This window comes from Rattus norvegicus, chromosome 7 (assembly GCF_036323735.1).
Source record: "Rattus norvegicus strain BN/NHsdMcwi chromosome 7, GRCr8, whole genome shotgun sequence".
NCBI classification, from domain to species: Eukaryota; Metazoa; Chordata; class Mammalia; order Rodentia; family Muridae; genus Rattus; species Rattus norvegicus.
In genome coordinates, this window is record NC_086025.1 from 9,015,834 (window position 1) to 9,041,751 (window position 25,918).

The 25,918-nt window shown below is 55.4% G+C and overlaps 3 protein-coding genes across 14 annotated transcripts; 2 read left to right on the forward strand and 1 right to left on the reverse strand.

The window, feature by feature from the left end:
* Positions 1-3,836: 3,836 nt before the first annotated feature.
* On the forward strand, positions 3,837-8,549 carry Hmg20b (high mobility group 20 B). 9 transcript variants are annotated; one of them, XM_063263714.1, is made up of 10 exons: positions 3,837-3,938; positions 4,156-4,211; positions 4,884-4,992; positions 5,313-5,594; positions 5,878-5,998; positions 6,502-6,548; positions 7,022-7,097; positions 7,415-7,819; positions 7,907-8,039; positions 8,123-8,546. In XM_063263714.1, the coding sequence occupies exons 2-10, from the start codon at positions 4,174-4,176 to the stop codon at positions 8,133-8,135; spliced, it is 1,224 nt and encodes a 407-aa protein (XP_063119784.1). In that variant the 5' UTR covers positions 3,837-3,938; positions 4,156-4,173; the 3' UTR covers positions 8,136-8,546. The 9 variants fall into 9 exon arrangements, with proteins under 9 accessions (XP_063119784.1, XP_063119786.1, XP_063119787.1 ...); XM_063263716.1 differs by having other exon boundaries at positions 7,457-7,819; XM_063263717.1 differs by having other exon boundaries at positions 5,391-5,594.
* Positions 8,550-11,071: 2,522 nt separating this feature from the next.
* Positions 11,072-18,172, forward strand: Gipc3 (GIPC PDZ domain containing family, member 3). Its single transcript, NM_001109282.2, has 6 exons — positions 11,072-11,302; positions 12,441-12,626; positions 12,829-13,009; positions 14,170-14,282; positions 15,285-15,366; positions 15,531-18,172. The coding sequence occupies exons 1-6, from the start codon at positions 11,123-11,125 to the stop codon at positions 15,680-15,682; spliced, it is 894 nt and encodes a 297-aa protein (NP_001102752.1). The 5' UTR covers positions 11,072-11,122; the 3' UTR covers positions 15,683-18,172.
* Positions 18,173-18,243: 71 nt separating this feature from the next.
* Positions 18,244-25,656, reverse strand: Tbxa2r (thromboxane A2 receptor). 4 transcript variants are annotated; one of them, XM_063262999.1, is made up of 4 exons: positions 23,874-24,297; positions 23,474-23,585; positions 19,829-20,692; positions 18,244-19,007 (listed from the first exon to the last, which is right to left on the reverse strand). In XM_063262999.1, the coding sequence occupies exons 3-4, from the start codon at positions 20,603-20,605 to the stop codon at positions 18,759-18,761; spliced, it is 1,026 nt and encodes a 341-aa protein (XP_063119069.1). In that variant the 5' UTR covers positions 20,606-20,692; positions 23,474-23,585; positions 23,874-24,297; the 3' UTR covers positions 18,244-18,758. The 4 variants fall into 4 exon arrangements, with proteins under 4 accessions (XP_063119069.1, XP_063119070.1, XP_006240908.1 ...); XM_063263000.1 differs by adding an exon at positions 24,335-25,656 and having other exon boundaries at positions 19,829-23,987; XM_006240846.4 differs by lacking the exon at positions 23,474-23,585.
* Positions 25,657-25,918: the final 262 nt, after the last annotated feature.

Sequence of the window (25,918 nt, forward strand, 5' to 3'; positions counted from 1 at the left end):
GAATCAAAACTTACAAAGGGGGCTGGAGAGATGGCTCAGCGGTTAAGAGCACTGACTGCTCTTCCAGAGGTGGTCCTGAGTTCAATTCCCAGCAACCACATGGTGGCTCACAACCATCTGTAATGGGATGCCCTCTTCTAGTGTGTCTCATCATAAAATAAATAAATCTAAAGAAGAAGAAGAAGAAGAAGAAGAAGAAGAAGAAGAAGAAGAAGAAGAAGAAGAAGAAGAAGAAGAAGAAGAAGAAGAAGAAGAAGAAGAAGAAGAGATAGAAGAAGAGAAAAAAATCTAAAAAGATCTAGGGCAGGGACTAGTGGCGTACACCCTAATTCCTACACTGTAGAGAGGCAGGAGGATCTCTGTGAGTTTGAGCCCAGTCTGGTCTACAGAGCTACAGGACTGCCAGGCTACACAAAGAAACCCTGCGTCATATAACAAGACAAAACAAAACACAGAAAACAAAATTACAAAAAAGAAAGAAAAATGGTGGGTTGGTGATTTAGCTCAGTGGTAGAGCGCTTGCCTACCAAGCCCAAGGCCCTGGGTTCAGTCCCCAGCTCCGAAAAAAAGAAGAAAGACAGACAGACAGACAGACAGACAGACAGACAGACAGACAGACAAATGGTCTGGGCATGGCCCAGGGTGGGATTCATGCCTAAAACTCCCTCAGTGAAGGGCTGGAGCTGAGGTTGGAGGTGGAGCCCTGCCTAGTGTCGCCCCACCCCCAGAGAGGGCTGGTGTGGGGGTCAGAGACAGAAAGCCTGCCCAGTCTCTATAGGTCTCCGTTCTGTTTCCACCACAAACAAAACAAAATAAAACAACCGTAGAACAGACGCGCTGATACATCTGTTATCTGAGCCTCAAGGACTCGTTACTGTTACTCCATCCCAGCAACCTTACCCCACAGCCAAACCTGTCTGAAACTACATCCCTGGTGCTTCCAAGGTCGACTTAAAAACACCATAAACTCAGACCTGGGTCTGTTCTATCTTTTTTTTTTTTTTTTTTCTCTTTTTTCTTTTTTTCGGAGCTGGGGACCGAACCCAGGGCCTTGCGCTTGCTAGGCAAGCGCTCTACCACTGAGCTAAATCCCCAACCCCCTGTTCTATCTTTTTAATTGTAATTAATTACTTTGGTTCTTCAAGACAGGTTTTCTCTGTGTATCCCAGCTGTCCTGGAACTTGCATATCTATAGACCAGGCTGGCCTCGAACTCACAGAGATCCATCTGCCTCTGCCTCTCGAGTGCTGGGATTCATGGTGTGTGCCACCACCTCCCGGCTTCTGTCTTTTTCGAAGGCCCAAGGAATTTTTTTTTTTTTTTTTTTTTTTTTTTTGTCGGAGCTGAGGACTGAACCCAGGGCCTTGTGCTTGCTAGGCAAGCGCTCTACCACTGAGCTAAATCCCCAACCCCGGCTTCTGTCTTTTTATTTATTTTTTTTAATATTTTATTTATTTAAGGACACTGTAGCTGTCTTCAGACACACCAGAAGAGGGCATCAGATCTCAATACAGATGGTTGTGAGCCACCATGTGGTTGCTGGGATTTGAACTTGGGACCTCTGGAAGAGCACTCGGTCCTCTTAACCACTGAACCATCTCTCCAGCCCTTATTTATTTATTTTTAACTGTTTTTGAGAGGCTTTCACTATGTAGCACAGGGAAGACTGGAACTTACAGAGATTCCCCCCCTTCTGCCAGCATTAAAGGCGGGTAGGTAATGGCACACCAAGCTCACAGCCAGTGATGAAGGTCGAGACTCAGTACAGAGTAACTGCCAGGCTCCCTTCTTGGGCCACCTTGGCCTCGGTCCTCACAGCCGCCGGCCATTGTTCTCCCCCAATGTTCTATCTCTGCTGTAACAGGAAGCCCAGGTTTGATCAAGCCCAACCTTATCTAAGCAGCTCTATCTGCACTGTCACTTGCTTGAGAAAAGCGGCTCAGAATCCCCTAGGCCGCGAGTTGGGGGCGTCACTTGCACCTGCCATTAAGGCAGACAAACACATGTTGCATGTGTAAGCATGTGCGTGGTCCCATAAACACATACCATCATCGCCATGTGTCTAATGAGTTACCACATTGTCATCTGGCCAACATTACCCCATCACAGGGTTCCAGTTTATAACAGTGAGGGAGGACGGAGGCCAAGACCGCAGTGCATCAGGGAAACGCCCTAATCTTGTCCCCAGTCCCTCATTGGGGATTATGGGCGGGGCTCCACTCTGACCACGCCCCCAGCCCTTAGTGTGTCTAACAGGAATTGAACTGGAAGAGCAGCAGGTTTTATTTAACCACTGAGCAATAACTTCAAGCATTTCTTTAAAAAAAAAGATTTATTTATTATTTCATGTTTATGAGCATTTTTCCCTGCATGTAAACCTGTGTGCCCGCGCGTTTGTCTAATGCTAATGCTCTTTTTCCTAAAAAGGTAAAAAGAGATCTCTTGAGACTGGAGTTACAGATAGTTTTCAGCAGACAAATGGGTGCTGGGAATAGAATTCAGGTTTCCTGCAAGAGAAACGCACTCTCCACCACAGACCCACAACTCTCCAATCCTCTTCAGTTTCTCTTTTACTGTGGACTGTTACAGACTAGAGTAAAATCACATTTGGCAACCGAGATGTGGGGTGTGCTGTCTCTTCTTTTTGGATAATGAGGATCAAATTCAAGTTGTTGGACTTCTCTGTAAATCCCTTTACTTTTTTATTATTTTTAAGATTTTTTTTTAATTTTTAATTTTTATTTTTATTTGAGTACACACTAGCTGTCTTCAGATACACCAGAAGAGGGCATCGGATCCCATTACAGATGGTTGTGAGCCACCATGTGGTTGCTGGGAATTGAACTCAGGTCCTTTGGAAGAGCAGTCAGTGCTCTTAACCACTGAGCCATGTCTCCAGCCCTTTAAGATTTATTTTTGCATATGGGTACAACACAGCTGTCTTCACACACACATCAGATCCCATTACAGATCGTTGTGAGTCACCATGTGGTTGCTGGGAATTGAACTCAGGACCTCGGGAAGAGCAGTGAATGCTCTTAACCTCTGAGCCATGCCTCCAGCCCACCCCTTTGCTTGCTAAGCCCTCTTGTCAGCCTGCAGCTGACCTTCAAAATGCTTTATTTATGAAAATGCTCTCAGCCGAGCTTCTAGCTTAGACCTAGGTGTCAGCCTCCCAGCCTGTTACTCTTCCTATGGTTCAATGCATCCCTCGGTCAAAAAGTAAAACCAAGGCTCCACAGAAAGGAAAATCAGTGACTGGTGGTCAGGGTATATACACAGACCATTTCCCCAGTCCTCCATTTATAAAGCATACGTTCATTCATTTATTTTGGTGTGTATGTGTTGCACATGTCACAGCACACGGTGGAGCTCAGAGGACAACTTGCTGGAAAATCCATTCTCACTTACCACTTTGTGGGTTCCAAACTCAAGTCGTCCACTAGGTGGCGAGCACCTTCAAGTGCTGTGCAATCTCACCAGACCCATTTTTCTTTCAACGTAGTAAGAAAAAATACGCCTTGCCCTACTGCAGAGGGGTGCCTCTTTGGAACTTAACTCCTTCCTCAGGAGCCTACTAAAAACGCCTCCTCCGCCGACCGCGTCCCTGGTCTCCATCTCCATACCTACTGGCCCTTTAAGGAGCTCCGCCCCACAGCGCGCCGCCAATCGCCTCCGATTGGTCCCGAGCCCGTCCGAGCGCAGCCGAACTTGACGCACCCGCCCGCAACCTGCCCGACGCACCTCCCACGCGGCTCCGCAGATCTTTAGCCAATCACCGCCCGGCGCGCCGAAATTAATCTGCATAACCCCGCCCCCATGGATTACTCAGCCAATTGAAGCGCTAGGCTTGGGTTTATTAGCATGAGGGAGGAGCGGGCGCGGGCGCTTGGTTGGAGCGTCGCCGCATCCCAGGTCCCGGGAAAGTTTTTTCAGAGGTGAAAAGAGCCGGGAAGTCGGGGCCTGCGCGGGGCGGAGGCTGCGGGGCGCGGCCTCCGGGACTCGATCTCGCAACAAAGGATCGCGGGGCCTCCCGCCCCAGGACCTACCCGCCCCGGGATCAGCCTCCCCCGCTTGGGCACCCCGGGGACCGGCCTGCGGTCCCGTCGGGGTGGCAGGCAGGAACCCCCTAACCTTTGCCGGCTTCTGTTCCAGGACCCCCCCGGAGTGGCCATGTCCCACGGTCCCCGGCAGCCAGGCGCAGCCACCGCGTGAGTGCGCCTCCCCCTGCCTGTCCCGACCCTGGATATGTCTTGTCCCCATCGTCGAGTACCCCTGGAAATGCCTTGTGTCCACCTCGAGTACCACTGGTCATGCCCGTCTCTACCCCGGGTACTCCTGGGCATGTCCTGTCCCACATCTCTGGGAACCCCTGAACATTCCATGTATCTACTCTCGGGTACTCCTAAACACGTTATGTCCACGCTGGGACCTCTGGACATGCACTGTCCTACCCTTAGGTACCTCTGTGAACCCCTCTTTTGGGAACCCTGGACCTGTCCTGTCCCTGTTTCCTACCTTATCCCCACTACTGGGACTTCTGACCATGTCCTGTCACTCTTCGGGATTTCTGTACTCCCCGTAGAATTGACAGGGAACCCTATAGTCTTCCTCGCTATCTCATTTTGCTCCTAGGCTCCAGGACCACCTCACTGCATCCTCCCCCCGCTCCCGGCCCCACCTCGAAATCCTTGAACTATCCTCACTCCACAGTGGTCTACTGTGACCCTTGGATCCTCAAACCCTAGGTCCCCACCCCCTTTTCCCGGGCTCATGCTTGCTCTCACATACTTCTGTGATCTCCAGTGACAAGAATGGGATGGGTAGGTATGGGGGAATGATTCTGGCACTTAATGGTGACCCTGGTTTCCTGTGTCCCCAAGACCTGCGGGAGGCAAGACTCCGGGCCAGCATGGGGCCTTTGTAGTGGCTGTCAAGCAGGAGCGCAGCGAAGGTCCCCGTGCCGGAGAGAAGGGGCCCCAGGAGGAGGAGGTGAGTCCCCATCTGAAAAGCCTGTCCCGGGCTGGGGATTTAGCTCAGTGGTAGAGCGCTTACCTAGGAAGCGCAAGGCCCTGGGTTCGGTCCCCAGCTCCGAAAAAAAAAAAAAAAAAAAAAAAAAAAAAGCCTGTCCCCTGGCTCAGCAACACACACCTCACAAGTCCACACTGTATAAGACCCTCCCACTGCCTAGCAAGAGGCCACGCCCCCGCCCATCCTGTCATTGGCTTCAGTCCCACCCCTAGGAGGTTGTCTCCGCACAGGACAATTGGCTCTCTAGAGTTCTGACCCTTGATCTGCTGTCCCACTACTAGGCTAGGCCCCGCCCACACGCCCCAGACCCCGCCCACAGTTCTCAGAGCCCCTCCCAAGGACACAGCCCCCTCCTGCAGCCAGTGAAGAAGCGAGGCTGGCCCAAAGGCAAGAAAAGAAAGAAGATTCTCCCCAATGGGCCCAAGGCCCCGGTCACGGGCTATGTTCGCTTCCTGAACGAGAGGCGGGAGCAGATTCGCACCCGACATCCGGACCTTCCCTTCCCGGAGATCACCAAGATGTTGGGCGCGGAGTGGAGCAAGCTGCAGCCAGCAGAGAAGCAGGTAGAGACCAGAGAAGCGGGTGGCAGAAACAGGAGGGTTCCTGGGTCTTCCTGCCAGCAAGGCAAGCCTCATCGGTGATCTTCGGGTTCAGTGAGAGACCCTGGCTCAAAGAACAAGGTGGAGAGTGAGTCAGACAGACCTGGAGAAGGGATGCTCTTTCTAAGGGTTTGAGGGAGGGAGAGAGGCAAGGTGGGAGTTACGAACAGGTCCTGGCTCTGGCCACCCCTGTGTGCCTGCCTTCGTTTGGGCTGGCCCTAGTTTGTGGGTGCTACTCCCCTCCCAGCGGTACCTGGATGAGGCAGAGAAGGAGAAACAGCAGTACTTGAAGGAGCTGTGGGCATACCAGCAGTCAGAGGCCTACAAGGTCTGCACCGAGAAGATCCAAGAAAACAAAATAAAAAAAGGTGAGTGAGTCGGGCAGTGGTGGCACACACCTTTAATCCAGCCCTTGGGAGGCAGAGGAGCTCTGCGTTCGAAGCCAGCCTGGTCTATAAACAGTTCCGGGGGGCTGGAGAGATGGCTCAGCGGTTAAGAGCACTGACTGCTCTTCCAGAGGTCCTGAGTTCAAATCCCAGCAACCACATGGTGGCTCACAACCATCTGTAATGAGATCCGATGTCCTCTTCTGGTGTGTCTGAAGATAGTAACAGTGTACTTACATATAATAAATAAATAAATCTTAAAAAAAAAAAAAACAGTTCCGGGACAGCCACAGATACCCAGGGAAACCCTGTCTCAAAAACAAACAAACAAACAAACAAACAAACACCCAGCAACAACAAAAAGAAAGGTTAATGGGCCCAAACTCCAATGGGCACAAAGGTTTCCAAGGGGGCCATGGGTGGGGACTTGGGACTGGGAGGGTCCCTGGAGTCCTGGCTGACCTGCCTTCTTCCCTCCTCACCAGAGGACTCCAGCTCTGGGCTCATGAACACCCTCCTGAATGGACACAAGGTAAGGGCCTCTCTGTCCAGAAGGACTTAAGGGAGAAGACACCAATGTTTTTAGACACCCCTCCTCCTTCCCCAGTGAGTGTGCCCCATAGATATAGGCAAGACCACTGTGGAGACACAGCAACACCATGGTGGGGCATAGCTTAGTCCTGACCTGACATGTAGGAAGCTGGGGACTCCAGGGCCGCTCAGAGCTGAGAACATTCACTGCTCTGCAGAGGAAAAAAGATTCAGTTTCCAGCACCCCCTTGGCTGTGTGCACAGCCATCTCTAACTTCAGTTCTGGGGGATCAGCTACCTGCTACCCTCTTCTAGCCTTTGTGGATACTGCATACATATGGGACACACACACACACACACACACACACACACACACACACACACACCCCAAAGGAAATAAAAGCAGGCCAAGTGCTCCAGGAGGCCCAAGCTCCAGAGATGTGGGTCCCTACCAAACTCATTGCCATGTCCCAGGGTGTGGACTGCGGCGATGGCTTTTCAACCTTTGATGTTCCCATCTTCACTGAAGAGTTTTTGGACCAAAACAAAGGTGAGATTTTCGTAGGTGCTGGTGTCCTGGTAGGAAGAAGATTGGAAATGAGAATGAGGACTGAAGTCAGGACTGAGGTTTCAGGGGCCCAGGACAGAGGAGGGATGGAGTTAGGGATGGATTGGGAATAGAGGGAAGACAGCCAGGCTGGAGACGGTAGGGGTGGGGGTAGGGCTAAGATTGGGGGGAGAAAAGGGTCAGGGCTGGGGTCGGGGATTGAGGGCCGATACCGGGTCTGAAGGGAGATGAGGTCAGGGGTAAGGCCAGGGATGGAGGGGAAGGGTCGGGATGAGGCCAGAGACGAAGTGGGTCTACAGCACTCCAGGACCAGTTCCAGGGCTCTGACTCCTGTCCTGCAGCACGCGAGGCAGAGCTGCGGCGCCTGCGGAAGATGAACGTGGCTTTCGAGGAGCAGAACGCAGTGCTGCAGCGCCACACTCAGAGCATGAACAGCGCTCGTGAGCGTCTGGAGCAAGAGCTGGCGCTGGAGGAGCGGCGCACGCTGGCGCTGCAACAGCAACTGCAGGCTGTGAGACAAGCGCTCACGGCTAGTTTCGCCTCTCTGCCGGTGCCCGGTGCGCAGCCCCGCCCACAGCTCTGGGCCCGCCCACAGCCCCGGGCCCGCCCACAGGACGTTCTGTTAGGCCCCGCCCCAATTCCGCGCCAGGCTCCGCTTCCGCAGTATCTGTCCCATCTACCGGACGCGGACCTGCCTGTTGCGCGTAGGCCCCCCCGCCCCCGCCCAAGGAACGCCCCTTCTCTGCGTGTTCAGCCTCGGGTCCGCCCCTCACTAACCCGCTGACCCGCAGGCACCGGGGAGACGCCGACGCTCGGAACGCTGGACTTCTACATGGCGCGGCTTCACGGAGCCATCGAGCGCGACCCGGCGCAGCACGAGAGACTGATCGCGCGCGTCAAGGAGATCCTGGCGCGAGTAGCCAGGTCCGAGGTGCAGGAGGGGAGGAACGGGGTGAAGAGAGAGTATGGCTCAGCTCGAGGTCTTCATCACCCCCTCTGTCCCACAGCGAGCACCTGTGACAGGCCTCTTGGACCGGGAGACGCCCCTCCACACCCGCCCAGGAAGAAGCTGCACCTTGGGGTCTCCAGACCCCCCTCAAATGAAATCTCAACTGCATCCCTTTAACCTCGAACCCCAACCCAGGTTGCAGAGCCCGGAAGACCTGCCTGCCTCACAGGGAGGGTCACAGTACAGTGGGTCAGGAACAGAGGAACCATGGCCTCCGGACTCAGATACCCCACCGCCACCCCTGATGAAGAGCAGGACCCTAGGCCACTCACCATACAGCCACTGGACCCACTGGGCAGGCGCTAACCAAGCAGCGCCGGGGTAGGGGTGGGGTAGTCCAACAGCCCCTTACCCCACGCCTTTCATCACTCAATCCGGACTTTTAAATATGTGTCAATAAAAGCAAGTGAGTTTTCATTCAAGTTAACAGTTGTGGCTTCAGAGGAGTAGGCCCAGCCTGTTCATGATTGTCCTGCTGCGGTGGCCTGGCCTGCCTTCCTACCTCTAGTACAGGATCTCAGAACCTTCACTACACGGTTATCAAGTGGGGAAACTGAGGCAGAGTTGGGCTAGAGTCCCCTATCGCCCTGTCCGTTTTGAGGATCCTCTGTGGCTTTAGGGTCAGGCTGGATTCAGTTCACCCAACCCCCAGATTGGACTTCAGTCCACCTCCCAGAAATTTTACTAAATAAAACTTGCTTTAGCTGAGTGGTGGCCACAGCTAGTCCCAGCCAGCACTCAGGAAGCAGAAGCAGGGGAATCCATGAATTTGAGGCCAGCCTGATCTACAGAGTGAATTCCAGGACAGCCAGGGCTACACAGAGACCCTGTCTCAAAACAACAAAACAACGAAAAACAGCCCCACCACAGAGTTCTCCAGCCATCAGCTACATCTAGTTCTGGAACACTCCCCAGAGGAAACCCTAACTGCCTGAACCTTCTCTATGCCTGATCTCAGCCCCCCCTACACACCCACACCTACTTCACATCCTGGGACATTTCCCATCACAGCGGTCACACTGTGTGGCAATTTATGCCTGTTCTCTCAGTGGGCACCACTGACGCTGTGGGACACATCCTCCTTTTTTTCTATTCTTTTTTTCGGAGCTGGAGACCGAACCCAGGGCCTTGTGCTTGCTAGGCAAGTGCTCTACCACTGAGCCAAATCCCCAACCCCGGGACATATCCTCTTCATGGCTGAGTAATACTCCATATGCTCCAAGCTGTGGTGAGTCACTCTGCCTGAGCCTATCCACTTCCTGTTTGACCATCCATGTCCAGCCCCCAGGGCAGGAGCTGCTGGATGTGACAGAGAACTGTGGAGGACACCTCTGGCTCAAACTTGAAAGAGCCCTGCCAGGGGACTGTTTAATTAATGAGATAGACTATCCTTTAAAACCTGTCTAATCCAACACACGTGTGAGGTGCCAATGAGTTGTACCTCTCAAATGTGTTCCCACCCTCACCCCAGAACCTCCAGGCATGACCTTATTAGGAAGCAGGACGATGGCGGTGTAATTAACTTGAGTGAGGTCATGTTGGGGCAGAGTGGGCGCTATGCCAATAGCAAATGTCCTTTCGAGAAAAGGAAAGTTGACACAGGCCTGGGACTGGGCTTTGTGACAACAGAGGCAGAAACTGCACAGGCCTATGGGCCAAGGACTGTGGAGGACAGCCTCCCAACTGGGGGGTGGGGGGAGGGAGGTGGGGACTAATGCCAGACCTCCAGTTATCACCTGAAGGATTAATTCAATCTGAGTTTTGTTTTGTGACAATGTCTCATGTAGCCAAGGCTAGTCTGGAATTCACTGAGTGGTCAAGGATGACCTTGATCCTCCTGCCTCCACTTTCCCAGGTGGGGGTGTCCCTATGCCCAGATCCCTCCCCCGCACCCCCACCCCCGTAAATGCTCTATCTGCATTTACACCTGCGTGCCAGAAGAGGGCATCAGATCCCTTATAGCTCCTAACCAGCCAGTGCTCTTCACCGCTGAACCATCCCTCCCGCTCTGGTTGATTCTTTTAGGCCACCTACTTTGTGACACTCTATCGTGGGAATTCAGAAGACACACAGCCCCAGCTGTTCATTGACCCCTGCACCCCATTTCACCCACCACACACTTGGGGATCCCTGAAAAAGTAGCATCTCACAGTGGTTTGGTCTTCATTTCTTAAAAATTCTTTTGGGAAGGAGAGTGGGGTAAGTTGAGACAGGGCTTCTCTGTGTAGCCCTGGCTGTCCTGGAACTCGCTCTGTAGACCAGACTAGTCCTGAACTCAGAGATCCACTCCCTTTACCTCCCCAGTGTTTAAATTAAAGGTGTGCCCCCTCACTGCCTAGCTTATGACAATTCTTTTTTCCAGGGGTAGTGCACACAACTTTAATTTCATCACTGGGGAGGTGGAGGCCAAAGGGTCAGGAGGAGATTAGGGTCACCCTTGGGAACATAGTGAGTTCCAGGTCAACTTGGGTTACATGAGATTCTGCCTCAAAAGCAAAACAAAACTTATTAAGGGAGAGATTTGGAGGTAGGGGCAGCAGGTGGTCTTTAAAATAAACAGGTGAGCAGTCACTGGGAGCTCTGGGACTTAGCCCCAGAGGAGAGCCCAGCTTGAGCAAGAGCCCTGGGGTAGGGTGGACTCTGGGGTAGGGCAAGGGGGGGAGGCATGCGAGGCCAGATAGACAAGACACCGGTGTTCACAGGCGGGGAGTGGGGAGTTGAGGGAAGGCTTCTGACGTGACCGACCGGTAGGCTGTGCGTGGAGTGGAGGAGGAAGAGTGGGAGAAGGTAGGGGCTCCCCGGGAGGCCAAGACTGGATGCGGCACCCACAGCCCGAGGCCTCCCCCTGTTGTTCGCGGGTCCCCGGGGAGGGCGCGGCTGGCCATGGCAGGCGGTTTCACCTTCCCCCGGGCGGCTCGGGTTCCCGGATCTGCTTACGCCCGGCTCGGCTGTCGCGGGTTCCGGGCGGGAGGCGCAGGACGCTGCGACCCTGCGCGCCATGGACAGTGCTGCGCCCCGCGAGCCCGGGGCCACCGAGCCCCCGGCCCGCGCGCGCCCGCGCCTAGTGTTCCGCACGCAGCTGGCGCACGGCAGCCCGACTGGCAGGATCGAGGGCTTCACGAACGTCCGAGAGCTCTACGCCAAGATCGCGGAGGCCTTCGGCATCGCGCCTACTGAGGTGAGAGCGGACCACGGATACCACCCGGGACCCAGTCTGATGGAGTTTCTATATCCTCCGAGAACCCGACCCAGCCATCGGGAGGCCATGAATGGGGTGGGAATCAGCTTAGTGAAGCTTGTAGAGCAGTCACCTAGGTAGGGTTTGGAAAGCCAAGTACCATCCCCGACACAGGATAAAGCCGGTGTAGTGATGTAAGTCTGTTATTATAATACTGGGAAGGTGGAGGCGAGGTTTGGGAGTTCAAAGTTGGTCACCCTCAGATACATAGTAAACTAGAGGGTCAGCCTGAGCTACGTGAGGCCTTATATAAAATAAAGTCACTTCTCAGTTCTTTCATTCAATTATTTCTATCATTCCCTTCTGGTTGTTTGTCCTTTTCTTTCTTTTAATTTTGTTTTTCTGAGACAGGGTCTCACCATATAGCCCTGGCCAGTCTGTAACTTGCTCTGTCGCTGAGTCTGGGATCAAATACACAGAGATCCACCTGCCTCAGCCTCTAGAGTGTTGGGGCTAAAGGTGTGGGCCACCATTTAGTATGGGTTTGCTTTATTATATGTGGGGATACCAGAGCACACGGTCAAGGTTGAGCAACAGTTTGTAGGGGTCAGTTCTCTCCTCCCACATGCGACCCCTGAGAATCAAGCAGGCTGGCCGACTGGACACACACACACACACACGCACGCACGCGCCTTCTTGACCGTTCTCATTCTATTGTTTGTTCGTTTAATTGAGATAATATCTCACTTTGTAGCTCAGGCTGGCCTGAAATTCACTCTGTAACTCAAGCTGACTTCTAACTTTGCAGCATTTTCCCTTGCCTCCGCTTCCCAACTTCTGGGCTTATATTCCTGATCCAGGATGCTTGGCCTTTTTATTTTGGGGAAGCCTGATACTCTTAGTCATCCTCCTGTCTCAGCCTCCTAAGTGCTGGGATGACAAACCCAAAGCATACCCACCGTCTTGCCAGCCCACTTGGTCACGAGTGGGCAGTTAGAGGCTGGGGGCAGCTGTCTCATGCGGGCCACAGTTGCTTCTGGCCGCTAGGGGACGCCCACAGAGCAGGTCTGCCTCAGAAGGGTGTGCAGAGTCGACTTTTGTCCATAGCTGAATCTGGGTCCCTCTCGTATCCGAATAGATCCTATTCTGCACCCTCAACAGTCACAAAGTGGACATGCAGAAGTTGCTGGGGGGACAGATTGGGCTAGAAGACTTCATCTTTGCGCACGTGCGTGGAGAGACCAAAGAAGTGGAGGTTACCAAAACGGAGGACGCTCTAGGACTGACCATTACAGACAACGGGGCTGGATACGCCTTCATCAAGGTGCCTGGGTGTGTGTGTGTGTGTGTGTGTGTGTGTGTGTGTGTGTGTGTGTGAGAGAGAGAGAGAGAGAGAGAGAGAGAGAGAGAGAGAGAGAGAGAGAGAGCTGGGTGATTAATGGCCTTGTCTAGACCTAAGAAGGCTCTGAGGACCCCAGGGAGGTGGCCCGGGCAGACGACCTACAAGTGACTGTAATTTCTCACAGAGAATCAAGGAAGGCAGCATTATCAACAGGATTGAGGCGGTGTGCGTGGGGGATAGCATCGAGGCCATCAATGACCACTCTATTGTGGGCTGCCGGCACTACGAGGTGGCCAAAATGCTACGGGAACTGCCCAAATCTCAGCCCTTCACCCTGCGTCTAGTGCAGCCCCGGAGAGCCTTCGGTAAGGACTGCTGCGCTCTAGGCTTGCACGAAGCGGGGAAATGGTATTCTTTTTTTTTTTTTTTTTTTTTTGGTTCTTTTTTTTTTCGGAGCTGGGGACCGAACCCAGGGCCTTGCGCTTCCTAGGCAAGCGCTCTACCACTGAACTAAATCCCCAACCCCTGGGAAATGGTATTCTGACACACATTCTCACAGCCCAAGCTGCCCTCAAACTCAATATGTACCCAAGGATGACCTTGAACGTCTCATCCTGGCCTGCTTTGCAATGGCTCCTACATAGTGCTCCAGGGACCCTAGGATGAGAAAGGAGTGTTGCTTCTAAAAAAAGTTGACGAGGGTTGGGGATTTAGCTCAGTGGGAGAGCGCTTGCCTAGGAAGCGCAAGGCCTTGGGTTCGGTCCCCAGCTCCGAAAAAAGAAAAAAAAAAGTTGACGAAATGAGCACCATTTTGGGGTGTTTTCTGTATAGTGTCCCGGGCTCTTTTTCTTTTTTCTTTTTCTGGAGCTGGGGACCGAACCCAGGGCCTTGTGCTTGCTAGGCAAGCACTCTACCACTGAGCTAAATCCCCAATCCCGTGTCCCGGGCTCTTTAAGGTGCTGATCAGTGCTCCTTACCCCCAACCACTCTTTGTCAGGAGCGCCTCAAGGTTGGACAGCCACACACGTCCACAGACATCACCCAGGATCTCTTAGGGAAAGATTAATATACGCCGGGGGACTCTAGGGGCTCTCCAACCTTGACCACACCTCAAGCCCCTCACTGGGGGATTCTAAGCGGGGATGCACCCCCCTCACCACGCCCCAGCTCCTTCACTGAAGAACTAGGCGGGGCTCCACCCTGATCACGCCCACAAACCGTCACTGGGGGATTCTAGTTGGGGACTACGCCTGACCACGCCCCTACCTCCTCATTGGGGATTCTAGAGGAAGCTCCGCCCTGACCACGCCCCAAGCCCCCTCACAAGGAGGTTTTAGGTGGGGCTCTACCCCTACCACATCCCCAGCCCCATAGTCCTGCTACAGCTCTCAGGAGATAAGGCATGCCAACCTTGAGTTCAAAGTCAGCCTGGGTTACAGAGGAAGACCCTATTTGCAAAAGAAAATAAACAGGAAAAACACACCACACAAAACAGACCACATCTGTACCGATTTGTCCCCTCCAGATATGATTGGTCAGAGGAGCAGGAGCAGCAAGTGTCCTGTGGAAGCTAAAGTGAGCAGCGGGAGGGAGACCCTGCGCCTGCGCTCAGGGGGCGCTGCCACTGTGGAAGAGGCGGTGAGTGACTGTTGGCATGGTCGCAGTTGACACTTTTTTGTCAAGACCACGGTGGGATATCAGGCCTGTTATCCCATCATTCAAGAGGGTGAGGCAGGAGGATGGTCACAAGTGCAAGGCTAGCCTGAGCCTCTGAGCAGGACCATGTGTCAAAAAGACAAAGACCCTGTTCTCAGAGCAGCCGTTTCCCACCTTGTGCAGTGGGTACCGGATGGAGAACGGGACAGTTCACAGAGTCTGAGGGGTGCCACCTGTTCCTGGCAGAGAAGCGGGAGGGATCGATGTGACCTCTAACTTATTGGTTATTTTTTGCATTTTGTGTGTATGCATACAGAGGTCAAAGGTTAATATCTGTGTCTTCCTTACTCCCCAACTTTAATTTTTAAATGGCATTTCTTTTTTGTTTTATTATATTTTGCCTGTGTATTTTGTGTGTGCACATGTGAAAAAGTGCGTGGACAGGAGAGTGGAGGAGGTCAGAGGACACTGGGAAGCAGTTTTTATTTTTGCACCTTTACAAGCACCCTAGAGCTTGAACCCAGGTCCTCATGCCTGTGAAGCGAGAGTCTCACGGAGCGTACCTCCTTGAGAGTTGGAATTCTGTGTGTTAACTATACTAGGTAATGGGGGTCCTTGTGAGATTTTTCACGTGTGTTCGAGTACATCCATCACCTTTCTCATCTCCTTACCCCTCCCACCCAGACCTCTGCCTCCTCCTCTCACCTCTTTTTAATGGTACATGGTTTGTGTCAGGGCATAGACCATCAGCTACACCACTGAAGAAAGTGTCTCCTATCCCTTCAGTAATCACCCCTGGGGGCGGGTCACCCAGCCCCTCCCCACCATCAATCGGGAAGGTGTCACCACTAGCAACTACAAACCTGTCAATTCTCAAAGGCGGGTCCCGCAGTTCCTATCCCTGGCAACCACTAATGGTCTATCAAACTTGGGGCGGGGCCTCCAGCTTGTCATTCACCCACTGGGCCATTCACCTGTCCGCAGCCCAGCGACGTGGAAGCGGCAGCGGCGCGCAGGGTGGACGACCTACTGGAGAGCTACATGGGCATCCGAGACCCCGAGCTGGGTAAGCGGCGCGGGTAAGAGCGGGGTCCCAGGCACGGGAGGGTGGTGGTCGGCGGGAGCGTGCACCCGAGCTCACAGTCAGTCTGTCTTTTCACCCTGTCCCTCCGTCTGCCCGTCCGTCCCTCTGTTTGTCTATCTTGTCCCTCTTTCCGTCTGGCCCCTCAGCGGCCGCGGTGGTGGAGACTGCTCGGAGCTCGGTGGGAGCCCAGGCCTTCGCACGCGGCCTGGACGCTGTTCTGGGCGAGTTCGCCTTTCCAGACGAGTTCGTGGTGGAGGTGTGGGCAGCCATCGGCGAGGCCCACGACGCTTGTGGCTAGCGTGTGTGGGAGTCTCCAGTCCTGGGCCCAGCCCCCTGCCCCAGCGCCACTCCACAACCCAGGACAGCCCTGAGACACGCTCCACCACCAGAACCCGACCCAGTTCTGAGACCCAGGCCCATCTTGAGGCCCAGCCTGGTTCTAGCACCCAGTTCAGCTCTGAGACCCATCCGGAACCTCATCCCGGTTCTGGAACCCAGGTTAGCTCAGAGGTCCAGCCCAGCTCTAGAACCCAACCCAGTTCTTTGATCCAGGCCCATTCTGAGGCTCAGCTTGCTTCTAGCACCCAGTCAGAATCCCAGCCTGGTTCTGGAACCCAGGTTAGCCCCAAGGCCAGGTCCTGCTCTAGAACCAAAAGTGCTATCCTGCCTAGCTCTAGAACCCAGCTCAGCTCTGAGACCCAGCCGGAATTCCCTGACAGCCCTGAACTCCAGTCCTGCTCTAAAACCAAAATTGAAGCCCAGGGCAGCTCTAGAACCCAACCCAGTTCTGTGACCCAGGCCCACCCCAAGGCCCAGCTTGGTTCTGTAACCCTGGTTGTCTCTCAAGACCAGCCAGCCTTTAAATCCCAGTCTATTCCTGGGGTACAGTCTGACTTCAGAACACAGGCCAGCCCTAAGGTTCAGGCTGGCTCTGGAACCCAGAGCGGTCCCAGGCCTGAGCCCTGTTCTAAAACTTATCCTGAATCTGACTGCCAACCCATCCCTAGAGCCCAGGCTGGCTCTGAGGTCCAGCCAGGCTCTGAGGCCACACCCCGTTCTGGAGCCCGGGTTAGAACCCAGGCCAGCCCTCAGGTCAGCTTCTGCTCAGAGACAAAGTCTACTTCTAGACCACATATGGGCTCTGAGGGTGGGCTTGGTTCTAGAACACAGACCCACCCAGATAGGAAGCCATGCTCTAGAGCCCAGGCAGACACTGGGACCAACCCTGATGCTGCAGCCCAGGTCGTGGCTGACCCTCAGCCTTCCAGAATGCAGCCAAGCCCTGTCCCAGAGCCACACTCTGGAACCAGTACAAATGTTAAGAGGCAGCAGGGCTCAGAGCACCATCCCAGTTGCCAGTCCCAGAAACCAGGCTCTGAGAGCCAGCCCAGGTATAAGACAGCTGCCACCATGGCCTGGCCCTTCCCTGATACTTGGAGTGGTCAAGGAGGAACGGATTGCTTAGGACCCCAAGGAAGGTCCAGCAAGCCACTGGCTGCCAGAAGCCAAGTTGGTTGGAGTAGCCATCTGTCCCCCACACCTTTGCTTAGTACAGGCACCCAAAGCCATATTGCTGCCCGGCCCAAACTTAAACCTCAGCCCTGCCCCACACCCCAGCTGCCTGTCAGCGCCTCCCAACGCCCTGCACCCCAAGCTGGCCCCGGTGATGAGTTTTATTCTGAGGCCCAGCCAGGGGGCAGGAGCAGGACTGCAGACCCCCACTCCCAAATGCCACGCACTACCGAAACGAGGCCCAGCTCTGGGGTGTCTCCGGGCACAGACCCCACCCCACCCAGAAGATGTCGTGCAGGCTTCAAAGCACAGTCCGATTCTGGGACCCAGACCGACTTCCAGGCCTGGCCTAGCTCCAGAGCCCATGTTGGTTGGGTCAGACATCGAGGAACCCAGCCACAGCCATTGGTAGAGAAGGAGCCCAGCTCCAGGTCCCTTTCTAGTTCTGGGGGCAGAAGCCAGCACCTGGTGACTGCTGGAGCCAGCTGTGTCCCCCAGCTGGACACAGGACAGTGGCTTGGCTCTGGAGCCCACCCAGCCTCGAGAACCCAATTCAGTCCTCCGGTTCCAATCCGCGACGGAGCCCAGCCTAGCGCTCAGAAGGATTCCAGTTCCAGAATCCAACCAGGCCTCAGCCCCAGCCCCAGCCCCAGCCCCAGCCCCAGCCCCAGCCCCAGCCCCAGCCCCAGCCCCAGCCCCAGCCCCAGCCCAGGCAGTTCTGGAAGCCAGCCCAACACAGGAGCCTGCTCCCTCAGTTCTAGGGACAGTCGTCGCCCACAGACCCCTGGGCTTGAGCTTATAAAGGAGACTGATACCCTGGCGGGACCTCAGTCTCCAATCCGACAGACCCCCAGAGCCCCTACCCCTGCCCCGAGCAAGGTCGCTGGGCCTCGTCCTCAAGATGGAACCCAGGCCACAGCAGGCCCCAGGCCAGGCCCCCCACCCTCCCTCCTGGGCCCTGTGTCACGTGTCCCAGACACCCCCCAGAAGCCAGCCCTTTTCCCCAAGCCCCAGCTGGGATGTCAGAAGCCCAGTCCCCCCCCCCACCATACGCATCACTCCTAGCTCCTCCCCCGGGTCTGGGCCCCTCCCCCACCCCAGCTTGTGACCTGACTCATCCCAGCAGGAGTACTAGATGGTAGAAACTGAGGCTTGGGTTTCAGGAGCCTGGCTGCGAACCCCAAACCCCTTGTAAGAGGATCCAGCCACAGAAGGCACAGTGGTGGGAGGCTCCTGGGAGACCGTGGTGGGGAATAAAGGAGCCCACACCTCCACAACACAACCGCCAGTATCCCCTTGACTGTGGTTTTCTCGGAGCTGCAGGAAATGGAGGCAAATGGACACAGGGACGCTTGGTTGAGCACCTGCTGTATACCCGGACATTCAACCATTTATTGAGCATGTGTGTTGGATAGCCGTGGGGGGAGGGGGCTCAGTAAACACGGAGAGGTTGGTAACTCCAGAGCCAGCTACTGGGACCACAGTGGGTGCTTCCAACACCCAAGGCCGATGATCCTTGAGCCTAAAGGAACAAACATGAAGCCCCGGGACAACCCCGGGACAACGGGGCTGAGACAGACGCGGACTATGGCAAGATGGGAGATGCCATCGGCACTCCAGGTTCTCTCTGTGTAACCATAGATTCCTGCAAGGGACCTCCCACATATGCTCCAACCTCCTAGCTGACAAGTAGTCTGGGGAGGGGGCCAGGGAGGATCTCCCTAGCATGGAGGAGGTATCTTTGTAGTTCACAGGAGTCAGCCCTGTGTTGTAACTCCATCCCACCAAACATTCAGGCTCCTGGGACAGGAGACAGGTCGTTAGCAGTCACCAAGAACCCCAGCTTTGATTGGCACCGTCCTTCAGGGTCCACTGAGCATGGCCTGTGTGGGGGGTGAGTGCAAGGACACAGCCTGGAGCTGGGAAGTGAACCTTGGATGCAGGCGTCGAAGCACGGACCTACGGAAGAGGATGTAGACCCAGGGGTCCAAGATCTGGTTCCATGTGGCCACGCGTAGGTAGATGAGCAGTTGGCGCTCCGTGGTCCGCAACAGCTGTCCGGAGGGGCTCATGACAGGTAGCGTCTGCAGCAAGGTCTGCAGGATGAAGACCTGGGGAAGCAGAGTGTTGTGCAGTGTGACCTCGGAGCACTGGGGTGACCTTGAGCTGCTGCTGCTGGGGCCCAGGAAGGCGTGCAGGCCTTGAGCTCGTGTCTTCCTTAGACTGAGGTTGAGGAGGTAAACTGGGACTTACTGAGGCGTTGACGCAGGGATCTACACTAACTCAGTCTTCAACATTCTCCCCTTTATTGATTTTTTTTTCTTGTGACATGATCTCACTCTGTAGACCAGGCTGGCCTTGAACTCACAGAAATCCTCCTGCCTCCGCCTCTGGAGTGCTGAGATTAAATGCGTGTGCCCCCATGCCTGGTTTACATTTTATTCCAGACAGGGTCTAGCCAGCAGCTTGGGACAGACCTTAGAGTCTGGACCACACACCTTTCTCCCAGAGGGAAGTCGTCTTTGTGCTAGGGGAGCCTGGATACAGTTGGCACACAATAAATGTTTGCTGAAGGAACAAGGCAAAAACAAAGCAAAAACCCGTGCCCATGTTAAAGTCCTACCATCTGGGCTCCATCTTCCTAGAACATCTATACAAGCCTGCAGTCCATGTGGTGCCAGGGAACACAGCGACACTGAGTTGTTCAGCCATTCTGCCTAGAATGCTTTCCCCAGCATTGTCTAGCAGGTGAACTCCTATTCATCCTTCAAAGCCCTATTCTAGAACATACAACCCCAGAAAGTCTTTCCTTACGCACGGCAGATCCTAAAAGCCCCAAAGATCTGAACTGGATTGCCCTTCTCCTGAGACACAACTAAAGACGCGCATACGTGTGTGTTTGGGGGAGGGGGTCTTCAGCGTTGGGACTCACCAGCAAGGGCATCCAACACACCGTGGCCACCACCATGATGCCTACGAGCTGAACCATCATCTCCACCTCACAGTCCCGGGGGCGCTGTGTGGCCTCGCGCGCATGGTAGACGCGGCAGAGCGTGGCCACGCTCACGGTGTTGAGCAGGAGGGACAGCCCCACGGACACGCTGCCCAGGAGAGCAAACATGAGCCCGAAGGCCACGTCGCCGCGCTCCGCCCCAAGAGTCAGGAAGCACCAGGAGCCGGGGTACTGCACACTGTAGCGGCCGAGCCCCAGCAGTGGCAGCAGCCCGAGAGTCCCGGCCCCCACCCACACCAGCCCCACAGTGGCCCAGGCGCGGCGCGACGTGGCTGCGGGTCGTGAGAAGGGCCGTGTGATGCCCACGAAGCGCTCTGCAGCCATCGCGGCCCCCAGGAGCAGGGGACACAGCCCGAAGAACACCATGGCCGCGCCCATGAAGTGGCAAAGGCGGCAACCTGGATCAGTGGCACGCCAGTCCAACAAGGCGGCGTGTTGCGACGCCACGACAGCGCCGGTGACCAGCAGCCCCAGGAAGTCGGTGAGGACGAGGCCGCACAGCAAAGCGAGGAAGGAGGAGCGGGGTCCCGCCCCAGGTCGCGCCCCGGCCAGCACACTCAGCGCCAGCAGGTTGGACCCCAGGCCCAGTGCGCAGAAGGATGCCGCGAACCATGGCGACGCGATGGCACGTCGCTCCTGCAGCGTGATGTTCACTGGGCGGAAGCATGCCCCCAGCGAGGTGCTGTTGAGCCACATGGCTCCTGAGCCTGACGTGATAAGGGGGTCAACACCCCATCAGATGCAGGTGACTGGGACGTTGGGCTGATGCAGGCTCTGGCGCACCTGGGAGACAAGGTGGGCTGGTTAGCGGGGCTCGAGCGCCTGTGGAGAACTCCTACCGAGTCTTCAATGACCCACGAACAAAATAACCTTTCTTTGAGGCAGTCTTTGACTGCCTGACCACTGTTAGTCCCAAGGCTGCTTCTGACCCTATGAAGTGGCCCAGACCAGCCTGGAACTCCTAGTCATCCTGACAACCTCCTGAGGAGCTGGAATGACAGATGTGTCCTGATACCCTGCACCCCAGGTTGCAGTTCCAGCCCTAGTACTCACTGTGTGGCCTCAGCTCCCCATCTGTCATCCATCTAGCCTATGAGGTTGTGGGTGCAGTCGTTCTGGCCAGGGTTAGTTACCTGCTGGGACGCTCCCACTGAAGCGGTGTGGGCCGTTCCTTTTCTCCCCTGACGTCACTTTTATAATAAGAAACGGACCCAAGAAGTTCCTGCTCCATTTTCGGAATGAAAAAACAGCCCAATGGCAACATGTCCCCGGGGAGGACTCCAGCAGAGACCGGTGTGGGGCAGGAGGGGAGGGGTGCAGGGGCGGAAGGGACAAAGACTACAGAACTAAGGCTGGATATGGGGTCATCTAAAAGTGAGACTATTCAACAACAAAATCCTTCACAACACTGGAAAGGCTCTGGCAGGAGGATTGCTGCCAGTGTAAGGTACACAGTGAGATTTTAAAAAAGAAAAAAACAAACAAAAAAACAAAAACCAAGGCCAGAGACCAGAGACAGACAGTAGCATAATGTCTCTCACCCTGTGTTCCTTCCTGTGCAGCCCAGGCTGGCAACAATTCTTGCTGATCCTTCCTTCCTCAGATTCTTGGTGTGTGAACCATGTTTGACCTTTTTTTATTAGTTTTTGGTTTTTTTTTTTTTTTTTTTGGTTCTTTTTTTCGGAGCTGGGGACCGAACCCAGGGCCTTGCGTAGTTTTTGTTTTTTTAATTTACATAATTATCGTGGGGGTGTACAAGGACAGTCCAGTGTGGGGGTCAGAGGACAACCTGGTGGGTGTTAGGGCTCACCTTTCACCACATGGGTCTTGGGGGGTTGAACTCAGATTGTCGGGCTTGGCTGCAATCACCTTTATCCAGTGAACCACATCATTAGCCCTTGGCTTTTCTTTTCTTTTTTCTTTTTTTTTTTTTTTTTTGGTTCTTTTTTTCGGAGCTGGGGACCGAACCCAGGGCCTTGCGCTTCCTAGGTAAGCGCTCTACCACTGAGCTAAATCCCTAGCCCCAGCCCTTGGCTTTTCATTTCTCCCTTCCCATCTCCAGACCCCTCTTCCCTCCCACTGAGCTCCAGGGTTTTAACAGGTAGTTCCTCAGGGTTCAGGATGTATCCTCTGTTCTTGTCCCCACATCCCCACAGAGAGCCTCAGTTTCACCTCTGGTAAAGACAGCTGATGCTGAGAACAATTATTTCTTGCACCTACATCTGGCACACAGTAGGTGTTTAATTTATGCAACCCAGAATGCTCCCTGCAGGTAGAAGCAGCCTAGTAGGCACTGCTTCCATGTTCCCCTTAGGAGGTCACTGCCTGGCTGGCACCATCCAGAGGAGGATCCAGGGGAGAGACTGAAGCTAGGATAAGGACAGGGCGGGCAGTCTGGTGGATAGCTCCCCCTGGCTCTGAGGACAGGGTGGGCGGACTGATGGATAGCTCCCTCTCGCTCTGAAGTGTTATGCACATCTTTGAGTTTCTGTGCTAGGTCCCCGGGATTGATGCTCCCTTTCCCAAGGCCGGCTGCATTGGCGGCCGATCCCCTCCTCTGTCCAGTCCTTGGCCCAGCCTCGCCAAGGACACCAGGTCCCTCATACCTGCTGTGCCCGGGAAAGAACAAGCCCAGCCCCCAGCTCTATGGCCCAGGAAGTCAAGTTGGAGCCCAGCATCAAGGATGGACAGCAGTTGCCAGTCCCTCCCTCCCTCCCTCTCTCTCTCCCTCCCTCCCTCAGTCCCTCACCCCCTCTGGGGTTCAAGTGATAACAGTGAGCTCAAGTTGCCTAGGCGAGACCTGAGGCCTGCCTGGCAGCCTCCCACCCTGGGCAGCAGCCCATGCTGTGTGGTCTCGGGAGACTTACTTGGTGTCTCTGCGCCCTATCAGGTTCCACAGCCTTGCAGCAAGGAGCTTTGGGCCTGGGAATGTCAAGGCTCAGGAATTCTGTTTGTCCTCCTGCAGACTCTGACTGTGTAGACCAGGCTGGCCTGGAACTCCCTGAGAGTCATCTGCCCCCAGCTTCTGAAGCTGGGGTGACAGGCGCAGGCCACCACACCCCAGCTTTGGACACCCGGGAGCCAAAGAAGTCACTGGGATGTGGGGTGGTCCTGCATTCCTGAGCCCTGTCTCCACTGTTGGGAGCGGTAGGCAGTGGTGTTCTGTCTGGGATGGGGCCTCATTCTTGTATACGTGTGCCCTGGGACGCTGGTCCCCATTCCTTGAGGCCCAGGCTGGGTGGCCAAGTTCCAGCCTTGGTGGAATGTGGTGTGTGGCTGGGCTCTGATTGCTAGGCCCCTCCTCCTCTCCCCAGCTCACCCATCTCCAACAAGCCTCTGCAGCAGGCCTCAGAGCAGCCTGGGCTCTCTGCACGTCTGTCACCCATGGCCACCCTACACAGCCTCAGTTTCCCCCGTGAATCGAATTTGCCTCCCCTGGTGGCTTTCTGCCTAGGAGCTCCTGAGCTGAACCTTGGCCTCAGCTGTGCCCAGTAGGCATCTCTGCCAACACCCCAAACACCCAGGGTGTGTGTGCCCCACAACCCCACAGACCCTCAGGCTTACCACAGCTGTCCCTCAAACCGTCTGCTTCCTGTTTGTGCCGTAGCTCCAGGGTGCAGGTGGGCTGGGAGGAGGGGCCACCTGGCACCGTGCCCTGGAGTCGATGGATGCCCGTCTGGACAGGACATGTGTGATGAGCCTGTGTGCGTACAGCCTCCAGCCACACCTTGGTGCAGCCCCCAGCTCCAATCCATCCTGGCTCAACTCTAGCATTGCCAGAGAATTCTGGCCCAGACACAGGAAACCAGTATACCCACGTGCCACCAGGCGAACTGCACTGGCCCAGGCTAAGACCACTGGAGCCCCTTCGGGGACCTTGGGTACCTGGCCACTATCATCAGAGTGGACAGGCCACAGCGGAGGGGCTGGTGATCTGGGCTCCCCAGGCACTATAGAGGCTCACCTGGGCACAGTGCTGTAACCTCACATCAGGGAGAGGAGGGACTCATCTCAGCTGTCTGGACCCAGATCTCTCTGTGCTGTTCCAGGCGAGGCAAAGAGCAGGAAGGGGAGTCTCCTGGGGAAACCGAGGCGCATTGGCTGAGGATGGCTCCAGCAGAAGCCCTGGGGCCTTGGGTATAGCGGAGCGCTGGGGACCCTGAGGCGCCCAGGGCTGGATGTGACTGTGAGGCTGTTTCCCGTCCCGCCCTGTCTCCATCTGTCTTTCTGCCGGTCTCTCGCCAGCCCCACCCCCTGCACTGGCCTCGCCCCTCAGCCGGTTCCTCGATAGGGTCGGAATCAGGCAAGGCACAAGGGTGACAGGCAGACATCGGTTGTTGACAGGCCAGGGACCCAGAAGCCCAAGCCCCACGTGGGAAGAGCTGAGAGCCAGACGGGGCTGATCCTAGCACAGCAGCCACTAACCCTCACTATGGTTGTCCAGGCACCTTCCAGGGTCTCTGGATGGCAAGGCCAGCTCCAGCCTAACTGCAGGGAGGCAGGAGAAGGCTGTGGTGGGGGAGGGGTGCAGCGCAGCAGGGCAGGCTGCAGACCAGGCTGTCCTCCAGAGATGTAGCAGTCTTGGGGAACCCTCCCCTGCAGACTCACTGCGGAAGCCCTGACAGTTGCCTGGAATAGCTGGGCCAGGCAGGGGCTGTTAGTCCTGTGCCCTGTGGCTTGAGGCGGGGACCTAGGTGGGGGAGGTGACCTTGGGCCCCTTTGGCTCTGACAGGTCCTGGTGGGGATTGGATGCCTGGCCTGGCTGTGACCCCAACCTCCCAGTTCCCCTCTTCCCAGGTTCAGCCAGACTCCTGTCAGCGGCAGGAAACCCCTTGCCTACTGCACCGCCCCTTCCGGTCTCACTTCTGAGGGTCCCTCAGTCAGTCCCACCCATCCTAACATTCAGTGCTGAGCCCTGACTTGCCTCTACCCTGGTGGACTTTCTGTAGTTCCTCTCTGGTTTCCTAGCTGGGCCTGCCCTTAAGTCTATCCATCCCATAAGCTAGGGATGGGATGGACACTGACCACACCAGGGTTCCATGCTCAGGGCTGCGCAAAGCAAATGTCCCCCTCCACATTTGGCTAGGAAGCAATGCTGTGGGGAAGACTGGGGTTTGTAGGGTGGTTAGGTATGCTGGCCCGGGGCACAAGGCACTGGTAAGAATGTCAGGGGTGAGGATGTGGGGCTGCGGTGGGACGAGAACAGCCGGCTGTGCTCGTTCTTGACGCAGACAAGTTGGGATTGGGGGCAGAGAGGCTGTTGTAGGTTCTTCCTCTGTCCCTTGACCCGAGATAAGGACATGTCTGGTTTGGAGAATCAGGCAATGGCTGAAGGACATCCAACTTTGTTGTGTGGAGGTGACAGAGCTCAGTATGAATGGTGAAACTGAGGCAGACTGTAATATGGTGCAGAGCCTTGAGACCATCAGGTGTGGCCAGGGGCTGAAATTTCTTGGCACTGGCTCCCAACCACACTGTCAAGGAAGGGAGGAGGAGTCAGGCTTGAGGCTGCTGGGGTGATGTGGGAGCTGAGGCTCAGGACGTACCCCCTGTGGCTGTGGCTTCCGCTGAGGCTAGGGGGCCTATTCTTAGCCAAAGGAAGGAAAAGGCTGGAGTGAGAGCTGGAAGCAGTTTCCGGGACATTAGTCCATTGTGCACAATGAGAGGTCTGAGATGGGGTTTGTATCCCTGCCCGGCTCACCATCTATGGCTCCCCAGTACCCTGGGCTGGCTGGATCCCCTTCCAACTCTGGGCACCTTGGGGTACCCTTACCTCGTCCAGCTCTGCCTCTTTGCAGGCTGGGTCGCTACACACAGGAAAGGCCAGCAGGCTGGAGACTCCATAGAGTAGCGGGGTAGAGAATGGACCTTGTAGCCCAGGTAGAGAAGCTGATGCCCAACATGCCATGTGCATGCGTGGCATCCCAGTATCCCATCTTCAATGTCTGGCTCTGCCCTGTGACCTCTGGGGATGAGCGTCAACGGCAGAGGCTGTCAGTCACCTGCCCA